The sequence below is a fragment of the Salmo salar genome, chromosome ssa19 (assembly GCF_905237065.1).
Source record: "Salmo salar chromosome ssa19, Ssal_v3.1, whole genome shotgun sequence".
Taxonomy (NCBI): Eukaryota; Metazoa; Chordata; class Actinopteri; order Salmoniformes; family Salmonidae; genus Salmo; species Salmo salar.
In genome coordinates, this window is record NC_059460.1 from 3,193,417 (window position 1) to 3,206,000 (window position 12,584).

The 12,584-nt window shown below is 44.1% G+C and overlaps 1 protein-coding gene across 1 annotated transcript in view; it reads left to right on the forward strand.

Moving 5' to 3' along the window:
• Nucleotides 1-12,584, forward strand: part of LOC106578302 (potassium voltage-gated channel subfamily C member 1-like) — a 54,860-nt gene that overhangs the window by 19,866 nt on the left and 22,410 nt on the right. Inside the window, exons 2-3 of the mRNA XM_014156983.2 lie at nt 178-1,153; nt 3,291-3,476. Coding sequence (XP_014012458.1) covers nt 178-1,153; nt 3,291-3,476 — 1,162 coding nt within the window. The remainder of the gene's footprint in view (nt 1-177; nt 1,154-3,290; nt 3,477-12,584) is intronic.

Sequence of the window (12,584 nt, forward strand, 5' to 3'; positions counted from 1 at the left end):
CATCTGTTTTTCTAGCTCTGTTGTTTGTATATGACTGTAAACCTTCTCTCCTTCTTCTTTCTTTTGTCCTTTACTCTCCCTCTATCTTCAACTTTCTGTTTGCCTTATGTCTTTTTGCCTTTCCCCTGCTCTCTCTGTCCCTCCGCTCTCTGTTTTTTTTCTGTTCCTCTCCTCTAGTACTGCGCATTCCTCTCCCTTTTGTTCATCCTCATCTCCATCTCCACCTTCTGCATGGAGACGCATGAGGCCTTCAACACCATCTACAACAAGACGGAGAACGTGACGGAGGGAAACGTGACGCGCGAGGTGATCGTCTACGAGGTGGTGACCGACAGCTGGCTTACGTACGTGGAGGGCATGTGTGTCATCTGGTTCACCATTGAGGTGATGGCACGCGTGGTCTTCTGCCCGGACAAGGTCGAGTTCTTCAGGAGCACCCTCAACATCATCGATTTCATTGCCATCATGCCCTTCTACCTGGAGGTGGGGCTGAGCGGCCTGTCCTCCAAAGCCGCCAAGGACGTATTGGGGTTCCTGCGTGTAGTCCGCTTCGTCCGTATCCTGCGTATCTTCAAGCTGACCCGCCACTTCGTGGGGCTTCGCGTCCTGGGCCATACGCTCCGCGCTAGCACCAATGAGTTCCTCCTGCTCATCATCTTCCTTGCTCTCGGAGTGCTCATCTTCGCCACCATGATCTACTATGCCGAGCGCATCGGCGCAGACCCCAACGACCCTACAGCTGCCAAACACACAAACTTCAAGAACATCCCCATTGGCTTCTGGTGGGCTGTGGTCACCATGACCACTCTGGGCTATGGGGACATGTACCCCGAGACGTGGTCGGGGATGCTGGTGGGTGCGCTGTGCGCCCTGGCGGGGGTGTTGACCATCGCCATGCCTGTGCCCGTCATCGTCAACAATTTTGGCATGTACTACTCACTGGCCATGGCTAAGCAGAAGCTGCCCAAGAAAAAGGGCAAGCACATCCCCCGGCCCACCATGCCAGGCTCGCCCAACTACTGCAAGCCCGACGCCCTCGCCCTGGCCACTGCCTCGCCACATAGGATCCTGGGTAATGTACTCGGCGAGGTGATCTGGTCCAGAGGCCTCGACTGCCCCCTCGCTCAAGAGGAGATCATAGAAATCAACCGAGGTGAGACATTTCTATTTTTAATCCTCAGACCCCTATTTTAAGACACAGACTGCAAGTTAACAAACTTGCTTCGACCTTGACTCGTAAGATTGGTATGAGTTTGTAAACACAACATGGAGCTTCGCTGAGCATCTGGGCACACCACTACTGGCCTCCAACAAGGGCGTAGGACTCAAATTACCCCGGCAAAATATAATATTTTTGGCAAAGATGTTGTGAAATTGTACAGTTTAGTGTCAACAGATATCCATTCAATCAAACGTGGGACAGGGATTTTCACAGTGTGTGGGTGACTCTGGGCTGTATAAGACTTAGGAATCAGAATGTTATCTGACAGCTAGTTACAGGCACTCAGTAGTCTCAGGAATATTACAGTCCTGCAGATCCTTGGGTTGTGGTGTGTGGATTTAGAGTGCCTCTTTCCCTGATAGGGATGGGGGGGGGGGGGGTCTGATTCTGAATCTGGCCTTGAGAGAGGGGGGCTGATTCTGAATCTGCCCTTGAGAGAGGGGGGCTGATTCTGAATCTGCCCTTGAGAGGTAGCTAATCCATCAGAACTCATAGGTAATTTATGATCAACTGGTGAGTCCACATTTGCCGACAGGCCTCCATCTGTCTGCATAAAACAAACAGTACTTTAAAATCTAATTTGGATCTCTTCACAACAGCCTAATATACATACATTTGGTTCAATGGTTTGGTTTAAATGTTAGACTAAATATTTTAGAAAAACTGAATTGCAATATTTAGCACGTAATATGTGCAGTACTTCCTATTTGATTTGGCATGATTGTGTATGACCTATGAACCCAATATCCACACACGACAATATGGCACATGTTGTGTATTTTGTAGCCCTTGAGAAATCATCAGTGAGTCTGCAGTTATAGTATTTTATTGCATCAGCACCTATAGTATCCCACCACTTTCTTGCTATCTTTCACACTTTCTTTTCTAAGAGTTTTGTTGAAGGTTGTCAGTAAGTTTATGAGCAGGAACTCATGTGAGATAAGATTTGACAGCTGTGTCTGAGCGTATAAGCACCAGCCACCCTGCAGCATCAACTCGCACCCCGAACCACCACTTCTATCACTACGTCCAGTGTTTAGTTTACCATGCTGTCTTGCTAAGCCAGGATAGACATGAACTTTGACACATTGGCAATTATCAATTACATATCATAGTAGAATGTATATGTCGGTGTTTTAGAAAACACAGTAGCTTAAGATGGTACTCGGCCCTGAGTTCTAGACTACATATAGCCACAGGAGGTTGGCGGCACCTTAATTGTGGAGGATGGGCTCGTGGTAATGGCTGGAGCGGAAGGTGGAATGGTATCAAATACATCAAAAACAGGGTTTCCATGTTTGATGTCATTTCATTTGCTCCATTCCAGCCATTATTATGAGCCGTTCTCCCCTCAGCAACATCATGTGCATTTAGCCTACATTTGAAACGACTGCTCTTCACTAATGCCATTTACTTTATCACACACAGTGAAAAAGATCATTTATGTTTAAGTCCTAATAAAATTGTCTATTGCATTGTGTTTTTCTTTAGTAGGACACCATAGTTTGGGATTAGATTTGGCCCAGTTGGAGGCTATTTTACTGAATCTGTCTCTGATTATGTATCTCATCTGCAGTGTTCAATTGTGATCAGTAGCTTGTAATAACACCTCCCCTCCTTATTCCTTTGACTATTTTCTTACACACTTTTTTTCCAGTGATGGGAGACTGGGGATTCATGATTTCTGTATCGGTGGGCCAAGGTGCCATGCCAAAACCTCAGATATAGCAGCCAATCAAAGCCCCTAAGCTCACAACAGCAAGCTCTCAGATTGGGTCAATTTAATCATCAAGTAAGCAACTACTCCCCTCGGGCTATGTTCCAATACCCATACTAACATACTATGTAGAATGAAGCAATGTAATGGGCATGCATCCTAAGTGGTATGCTAGTGTGGATATGGAAAGACAGCCCAGTTTGGCCTCAGTCTCCCATCACAACCTTCTTCCTCTACTATCCAGGTACCTCACTTCACTCCTACTCTCCTATTCCTTCCTTCTCCTTTACTCTCTCCTTCTCCCTTGCTCTTCCCTCCCCTCTTTCCCCATCTCCCCTTCTTTTCCAAAAGAGTCCAAGCAGAACGGCGATGCGGCCACTGCGGTCCTGGCGAACGAGGACTGCCCCACCATTGACCAGGTGCTGAGTCCGGAGCGAGAGGGTGCCCGAATAACACGAGAACGCTACCAGCAGGATCGTGCTTGCTTCCTGCTCAACACCATGGAATTCCGTGCCACAGATGGGAATGTGCGGAAAGGTATGTCGGTCCCGCAGCGGACGGAACTGTAAACACACACTACGTAGTCAACAGAGCTACACATAAGATGCCATAAGGCAGAGGCACTGATACAGACACTCCCTATATAGAAGATGCCAACAAGACACAAATACATACACACGAATTATGTATACATGATCAAATACAGCATATATGGGAACTGATTTGTGGTTAGTTAGAGAGAACACACAGGCAGACACAAGCAACGGCCAACAGCATCATGGGAAGAGACATGACTGTGTTTGTGTGACAGGGAGGTTCCAAACTCTATGTTCAGACTGGACACAAAAACGCCTACCTACACCAACACCTTTACTCTTCTGCTCTGCTCTGGTCTATGTTTCCACTTATTCACCTCCATACTGTCCTTGTTTTCATCCATCACACTTGGTGCCACCTTTTCTTTCTTCCTGTCTGTATTTTCTGTCCCTCTTTCACTGCCTCAAATTGTCATCCTCCATTTTGTCCTTGTATTTATTTCGGTCTCCTCGCCATCTCTCACTCTCATTGTTTCTCTCTTTCTCTGTTTCTTGGACTCAGACAGTTGACCATGCATTCATTTACCTTTCGTCACTTCTGTTTCATTCTCTCCCTCTCCCTCTCGTCTCCCCTCCGCCTTCTTGTTTGGCTTTGACTCCCACTTCATGCTCCTCCCCCACCCTCTCTCTTTGGCCCCCATTCTTTTCCCCCTTCCTTTCCTTTCCTCTCCAAAACACACCTTATTTACACCTGTTTACCCCATGTATACTCTTGTGCTGATTCTGAAATCCAATACCGCATTCCATTTCTTTATCGCTGCAACAAACTTTTTTTACCACATACAACCACCACCACCAAACCTGCATCAAACACTTCCCCTTTACACTCCTCCCAAACTCTCCACATCCCTATTATTCATAATAACCTGATCTTTTTTGTTGTTAACTAAACCTCTGCCTGATGCGCCACAATTACATCATATGAAGTATAAACTCGATAACATTCTTATATTAACTGGTCATATACTGTATATACACCAACCATTTGTCCATACATGTACAAAGAGTAACAAAAGTCATGTTATGAAACGAAGATCTATATTGTGTTTTCCATATTTAATGGATAGTGTAAGATACAGCGAGTGCGTGTGTGTGTGTGAACCAGGCAGTGTATTTGAGAGACTGTGGTCAGTGTGTGTACGTGTTTGTGTGTGTGTGCGCGTATAAATGTATGTGTGTGGCAACGTGTGCCACGTGGGGCAGCTGCATTGAAGTAGCCCCATAACACTTAAAGGGTATCAGGAACATCGGGTCACATGTTGTCTAATGTGCTCTGTGTTGTTGTCTCTCTCTTCAGGTTGTATCATTTCATGCATTTGTATGTTGGCTTATTCATTCTTACACTTTACACTGTCTCTGTCCTACTCCGAATCAAATCAAATGTTTTACTGCCATCTGAGTGTTTGTGTTTGTGTTGCTGTTGTCTGTGGCTTTTTCTGTGGCTTTTACTATGTTATTTCTTTGTGTCACTGGTGCCCTCTCTACCCAGCTGACATTCACCCTGACAGACAACAAAAGACACATCGCTCTTTGGAGAAATCTCCCTTTGCATTGGCCGAAATGTTCAGTCTCAAATATTTCTATCATGGTATGACATGTACATATTCTAGCTATGCATGCATAATGGATGCTTTTGAATACGATGGTGTACAGTGGCCATCTTTCAACGGTCAAAGGTCAGTGGGGTCAGCAGAGCCTCCGAGGTCACAGGACTAGAACAACATTTTCAGTCATATTATCATATGTCTGTAGTGTAGTGACCTGAGTAGTTCAAAAGCAATACAGTAAGCTGCACCTAGTGACTGAAACACTGATTGACTCTGACATCACATTGCCAGACAGACAATATTTGTATTTATTTTATTTATTTAACCTGTATTTAACTAGGCAAGTCAGATAAGAACAAATTCTTATTTACAATGATGGCCTACCACGGCCAAACACGAACGACGCTGGGCCAATTGTGCGCCGCCCTGTGGGAGTCCCAATCACGGCCGGATGTGATACAGCCTGGATTCAAATCAGGGACTGTCGTGACACCTCTTGCACTGAGATGCAGTGCCTTAGACCGCTGTGCGACTCGGGACTATGACAGTCCGATTGACAGACAACTTGCTATCTAAGGCAGTGTTTCCCAATCATGTTCCTCCAGTACCCCCAACAGTACACATTTTTGTTGAAGCTCTGGAAAAACACATCTCATTGAGGGCTTGATGATTAGTTGACAAGTTGAATCAGGTGTGCTTGTCCAGGGTTACAATACAAATGTGTACTGTTGGTGGGTACTGGAGGACCAGGGTTGGGATACACTGATCTAAGTTAAGCAAGCTTTGAGTTGTTGAACTCCTCTCTTGGAAGCCCCTGACTGCTTTGGTGTTGTATTTTTTTTATTTGTATAAAACCTACATTTAAAACCAAAAGGAGTCCATTTTAAGCAGGAAGCCGTAGAGGGTGTTTGGATGCTATTCAATGTTTACTGAATTAATCTTCTTATCACAGTACAAGGGTTTGGTTTGAGAGAAGGCTATAACACCTAGAACATTTTAGGAGTTAGTTTTTCCCCGTTACGATATTTGTGCCAATTCTATATGCCATCCTTCAGCTCTCAAAATTGCTTAAAATATTGATATCTGTAGGGTGATTCAAGGACCACAGAACTTTGACCTCCCTCTGGGTCCTCGAGTACTACTCATTCATTACTGCTGCACTGCTTGTTGTAGCGCTGAGTGGAAATAGGAAAATCGCGCATTTTATGGGTTATGAAAGCGTTGACAGTGCTGAGTAAGAACTTAAACATGAACTCACTCATAAAAACAGCAGCTATTTGCTGTATTCGTTGATAGTCACGGTTCTGAAATCTCACAGTATCAATTTTGCCGTAGCTTTCTTTGATGCCTGCTACGTTACTGCAGACTCGGTCATCTGAGCCAGCTGATTGGCCAGCGGTGGCATATTGCGCTTGAGTTTCTGCTGAAATGCATGGATTACGACAAGTCGACCGCGATCGACCGGTTGGTGACCACTGGTGGGTGTTGTTATTTTAGTACCCCTAACAACAATACTATAGCCTAACTGTACCCTTTCTTCTGAGAGTGTCGGTCCATTTAAATCACCATCACCTGACATTAGATATGTCTTTCCATGCCAGTTTACCCAACTTCTAACTAGGGTCAAACTGACAAGGAAATATGTTTCTTGTGTTATCCATACTAGTTACATTTTTAACACTACAAGTGTTACCAAAATCTTAGATTCAGTGTAAAGAAAGCTATAGTGGAAGTTCAGTTATCATTTAAAATATATATTCCTAGGTTCAGATCATCTTTTAGCAAACCCCATTAAGCAGATATTTTTGAAAGACTTCAAATTATCCTTTGAAGTCTTTCAAAAATATCTGCTTAATGGGGTTTGCTAAAAGATATTGTAACTTATGTCTGAAAAGACATGGCATAATATAGTGTTTCCATGTACAAAATGTTTTATCAGTTTATTTTAGGATCATGACAAGTTTCTCTCCTTGTCTTTCCCATGTTTATTATTATTATTTTTTTAACTAGGCAGGTCCGTTAAGAACAAATTCTTATTTACAATGACGGCCTGGCAAAAGACCTCCTGCGGTGACGTGGGCTGGGATTAAAAAACAACAACATATAAATATAGGACAAAACACACATCACGACAAGGGAGACAACAACACTACATAGAGACCTACGATAGCAACACAACTTGGTAGCAGCACAAAACACTGTACTAACATTATTGGGCACAGACAACAGCACAAAGGGCAAGAAGGCAGAGACAACAATACATCACGCAAAGCAGCCACAACTGTCAGTAAGAGTGTCCATGATTGAGTCTTTGAATGAAGAGATTGAGATAAAACTGTCCAGTTCGAGTGTTTGTTGCAGCTCGTTCCAGTCGCTAGCTGCAGCGAACTGAAAAGACGAGCAACCCAGGGATGTGTGTGCTTTGGGGACCTTTAACAGAATGTGACTGACAGAACTGGTGTTGTATGTGGAGGATGAGGGCTGCAGTAGATATCTCAGATAGGGGGGCGTGAGGCCTAAGAGAGTTTTATAAATAAGCATCAATCAGTGGGTCTTGCGACGGGTATACAGAGATGACCAGTTTACAGAGGAGTATAGAGTGCAGTGATGTGTCCTATAAGGAGCATTGGTGGCAAATCTGATGGCCGAAATGGTAAAGAACATCTAGCCACTCGAGAGCACCCTTACCTGCTGATCTATAAATTATGTCTCTGTAATCTAGCATGGGTAGGATGGTCATCTGAATCAGGGTTAGTTTGGCAGCTGGGGTGAAAGAGGAGCGATTATGATAGAGGAAACCAAGTCTAGATTTAACTTTAGCCTGCAGCTTTGATATGTGCTGGGAGAAGGACAGTGCACTGTCTAGCCATACTCCTAAGTACTTGTATGAGGTGACTACCTCAAGCTCTAAACCCTCAGAGGTAGTAATCACACCTGTGCGGGAGAGGGGCTTTCTTCTTACCAAACTACATTACCTTTGTTTTGGAGGTGTTCAGAACAAGGTTAAGGGTAGAGAAAGCTTGTTGGACACTAAGAAAGCTTTATTGTAGAGCATTTAACACAAAATCCAGGGAGGGGCCAGCTGAGTATATGACTGTATCATCTGCATATAAATGGATGAGAGAGCTTCCTACTGCCTGAGCAATGTTGTTGATGTACATTGAGAAGAGCGTGGGGCTTAGGATCGAGTTTTAGGGTACCCTCTTGGTGACAGGCAGTGGCTGAGACAGCAGATGTTCTGACTTTATACACTGCACTCTTTGATAGGGGTAGTTAGCAAACCAGGCCAAAGACCCCTCAGACACCAATACTGCTTAGCCGGCCCACAAGAATGGAATGGTCTACCGTATCAAAAGCTTTGGCCATGTCAATAAAAATAGCAGCACAACAATGCTTAGAATCAAGGGCATAGGTGACATCATTGAGGACCTTTAAGGTTGCAGTGACACATCCATAACCTGAGAGGAAACCAGATTGCATACCAGAGAGAATACTATAGACATCAAGGAAGTATGTACTGCATGCTAGATGTTTTCCGCCTAGCAGTAGGAGACAATCCCAAGTATACAGTGCATTCGGAAAGTATTTAGACCTCTTGACTTTTTCAACATTTTGTTATGTTACAGCCTTATTCTAAAATGGATTAAATCATTTTTCTTTTCTCTCACAAAATGGCAAAGCAAAAACAGTTTTTTATTTTTAGAATCTAATTTGCATAAGTATTGAGACCATTTACTCAGAACTTTGTTGAAGCACCTTGGGCAGGGATTACTGCTCGAGTCTTCTTGGGAATGACGCTCTGACATGCACTGTCAACTGTGGGACCTTATATAGACAGGTGTGCCTTTCCAGATCATGTCCAATCAATTGAATTTACCACTGGTGTACTCCAATGAAGTTGTAGAAACAGCTCAAGGATGATCAATGGAAACCGGATGCACCTGAGCTCAATTTTGAATCTCATAGCAAAGCGTCTGAATACTGTAAATAAGGTATTTAAGTTGTTTTTATTTTAGCAATTTGTAAAAAAAAACATAACTCTGCCATGGGGTATTGTGTCTAGATTGGTGAGGGAAAATAATTAATTTTAGAATAAGTCTAAAAAGGAATGGGTCTGAACACTTTCAAATCAAATCAAAGTTTATATGTCACGTGCGCTGAATACAACAGGTGTAGACCTTACAGTTAAATGCTTACTTACAGGCTCTAATCAATAGTGCAAAAAAAAGGTGTGTGTGTGTGTAGGTAAGTAAAGAAATAGAACAACAGTAAAAAGACATTTGAAAATAAGAGTAGCAAGGCTATATATAGACACCGGTAAGTCAGGCTTATTGAGGTGGTATGTACATGTAGGTATGGTTAAAGTGACTATGCATGTATGATGAACAGAGAGTAGCAGTAGCGTAAAAAGAGGGGTTGGCAAGTGGTGGGACACAATGCAGATAGCCTGGTTAGCCAATGTGCGGGAGCACTGGTTGGTCGGGCCAATTGAGGTAGTATGTACATGAATGTATAGTTAAAGTGACTATGCATATAAGATAAACAGAGAGTAGCAGCAGCGTAAAAGAGGGGTTGGGGGGGCACACGATGCAAATAGTCCGGGTAACAGTTTTGTTACCTGTTCAGGAGTCTTATGGCTTGGGGGTAAAAACTGTTGAGAAGCCTTTTTGTCCTAGACTTGGCACTCCAGTACCGCTTTCCATGCGGTAGTAGAGAGAACAGTCTATGACTGGGGTGGCTGGGGTCTTTGACAATTTTTAGGGCCTTCCTCTGACACCGCCTGGTGTAGAGGTCCTGGATGGCAGGCAGTTTTGCCCCAGTGATGTACTTGGCCGTACGCACTACCCTCTGAAGTGCCTTGCGGTCGGAGGCCGAGCAATTGCCGTACCAGGCAGTGATGCAACCAGTCAGGATGCTTTCGATGTTGCAGCTGTAGAACCTTTTGAGGATCTCAGGACCCATGCCAAATCCTTTTAGTTTCCTGTGGGGGAATAGGCTTAGTCGTGCCCTCTTCACGACTGTCTTGGTGTGTTTGGACCATTCTAGTTTGTTGTTGATGTGGTCACCAAGGAACTTGAAGCTCTCAACCTGCTCCACTACAGGCCCGTCGATGAGAATGGGGACGTGCTCTGTGCTCTTTTTCCTGTAGTCCACAATCATCTCCTTAGTCTTGATTACGTTGAGGGATAGGTTGTTATTCTGGCACCACCCGGCCAGGCCTCTGACCTCCTCCATATAAGCTGTCTCGTCGTTTTCGGTGATCAGGCCTACCACTGTTGTGTCGTTTGCAAACTTAATGATGGTGTTGGAGTCATGCCTGGCCATGCAGTCGTGGGTGAACAGGGAGTACAGGAGGGGACTGAGCACGCACCCCTGGGGAGCTCCAGTGTTGAGGATCAGCGTGGCAGATGTGTTGCTACCTACCCTCACCACCTGGGGGAGGCCCGTCAGGAAGTCCAGGATCCAGTTGCAGAGGGAGGTGTTTAGTCCCAGGTTCCTTAGCTTCCTGATGAGCTATGAGGGTACTATGGTGTTGAACGCTGAGCTGTAGTCAATGAATAGCATTCTCACATAGATGTTCCTTTTGTCCAGGTGGGAAAGGGCAGTGTGGTGCAATAGAGATTGCATCATCTGTGGATCTGTTTGGGCAGTATGCAAATTGGAGTGCATCAAGGGTTTCTGGGATAATGGTGTTGATGTGAGCCATTACCAGCCTTTCAAAGCACTTCATGGCTACGGACGTGAGTGCTACGGGTATGTAGTCATTTAGGCAGGTTGACTTTGTGTTCTTGGGCACAGGGACTATGGTGGTCTGCTTGAAGCATGTTGGTATTACAGACTCAATCAGGGACATGTTGAAAATGTCAGTGAAGACACCTGCCAGTTGGTCAGCACATGCCCAGAGCACATGTCCTGGTAATCCGTCTGACCCCTCAGCCTTGTGTATGTTGACCTGTTTAAGCATATAATTATTGGCTTTGGATAGAAAACACCCTAAAGTTTCTAAAACTGTTTGAATGGTGTCTGTGAGTATAACAGAACTCATATGGCAGGCAAAAACCTGAGAAGATTCTGAACAGGAAGTGGCCTGTCTTACAAGTTGTTGTTCATCTTGGCTCTTTTTATTGAAGACTGAGGATCTTTGCTGTAACGTGACACTTCCTACGGCTCCCATAGGCTCTCAGAGCCCGGGAAAAAGCTGAATGATATCGAGGCAGCCCAAGGCTGAAACACATTATCGCATTTGGATAGTAGCTGGCCAGAGTACTCTGAGACTCAGGCTCGTGCACGAGGGCACGAGATGTTTTTATTTTCTCTCTCTTTGTACGTATACACGCTTTCCCGGTCGGAATATTATCGCTTTTTTACGAGAAAAATGGCATAAAAATTTATTTTAACCTCTCTGGGCTAGGCGGGACGAATTCGTCCCACCTACGTAACAGCCACTTGAAGCCTGTGGCGCGATTTTCAAAACCTTAAAAATCCTATTACTTCAATTTCTCAAACATATGACTATTTTACAGCTATTTAAAGACAAGACTCTCGTTAATCTAACCACACTGTCCGATTTCAAAAAGGCTTTACAACGAAAGCAAAACATTAGATTATGTCAGCAGAGTACCAAGCCAGAAATAATCAGACACCCATTTTTCAAGCTAGCATATAATGTCACAAAAACCAAAACCACAGCTAAATGCAGCAATAACCTTTGATGATCTTCATCAGATGACAACCCTAGGACATTATGTTATAGAATGCATGCATGTTTTGTTCAATCAAGTTCATATTTATATCAAAACCCAGCTTTTTTACATTAGCATGTGACGTTCAGAACTAGCATACCCCCCGCAAACATCCGGTGAATTTATTAAATTACTCACGATAAACGTTCACAAAAAACATAACAATTATTTTAAGAATTATAGATAGAGAACTCCTCTATGCACTCGATATGTCCGATTTTAAAATAGCTTTTCGGTGAAAGCACATTTTGCAATATTCTCAGTAGATAGCCCAGCCATCACGGCTAGCCATTTAGACACCGACCAAGTTTAGCCCTGACCAAACTCCGATTTACTATTACAAAAGTTTGATTACCTTTGATGTTCTTCGTCAGAATGCACTCCCAGGACTGCTACTCCAATAACAAATGTTGGTTTGGTTCAAAATAATCCATCGTTATATCCAAATAGCGGCGTTTTGTTCGTGCGTTCAAGACACTATCCGAAGTGTAAATAAGGGTCACGAGCATGGCGCAATTCGTGACAAAAGATTTCTAAATATTCCATTACCGTACTTCGAAGCATGTCATCCGCTGTTTAAAATCAATTTTTATGCCATTTTTCTCGTAAAAAAAAGCGATAATATTCCGACCGGGAATCTGCGTTTAGGTAAACAGACGAAAGAAAACAAGGCATGGGGTCGACGCGGGCACGCGCCTGAGTCTCACAGTACTGTAACCAGCCACTACCCAAACGCGCTACTTTTTTTCAGCCAGAGCC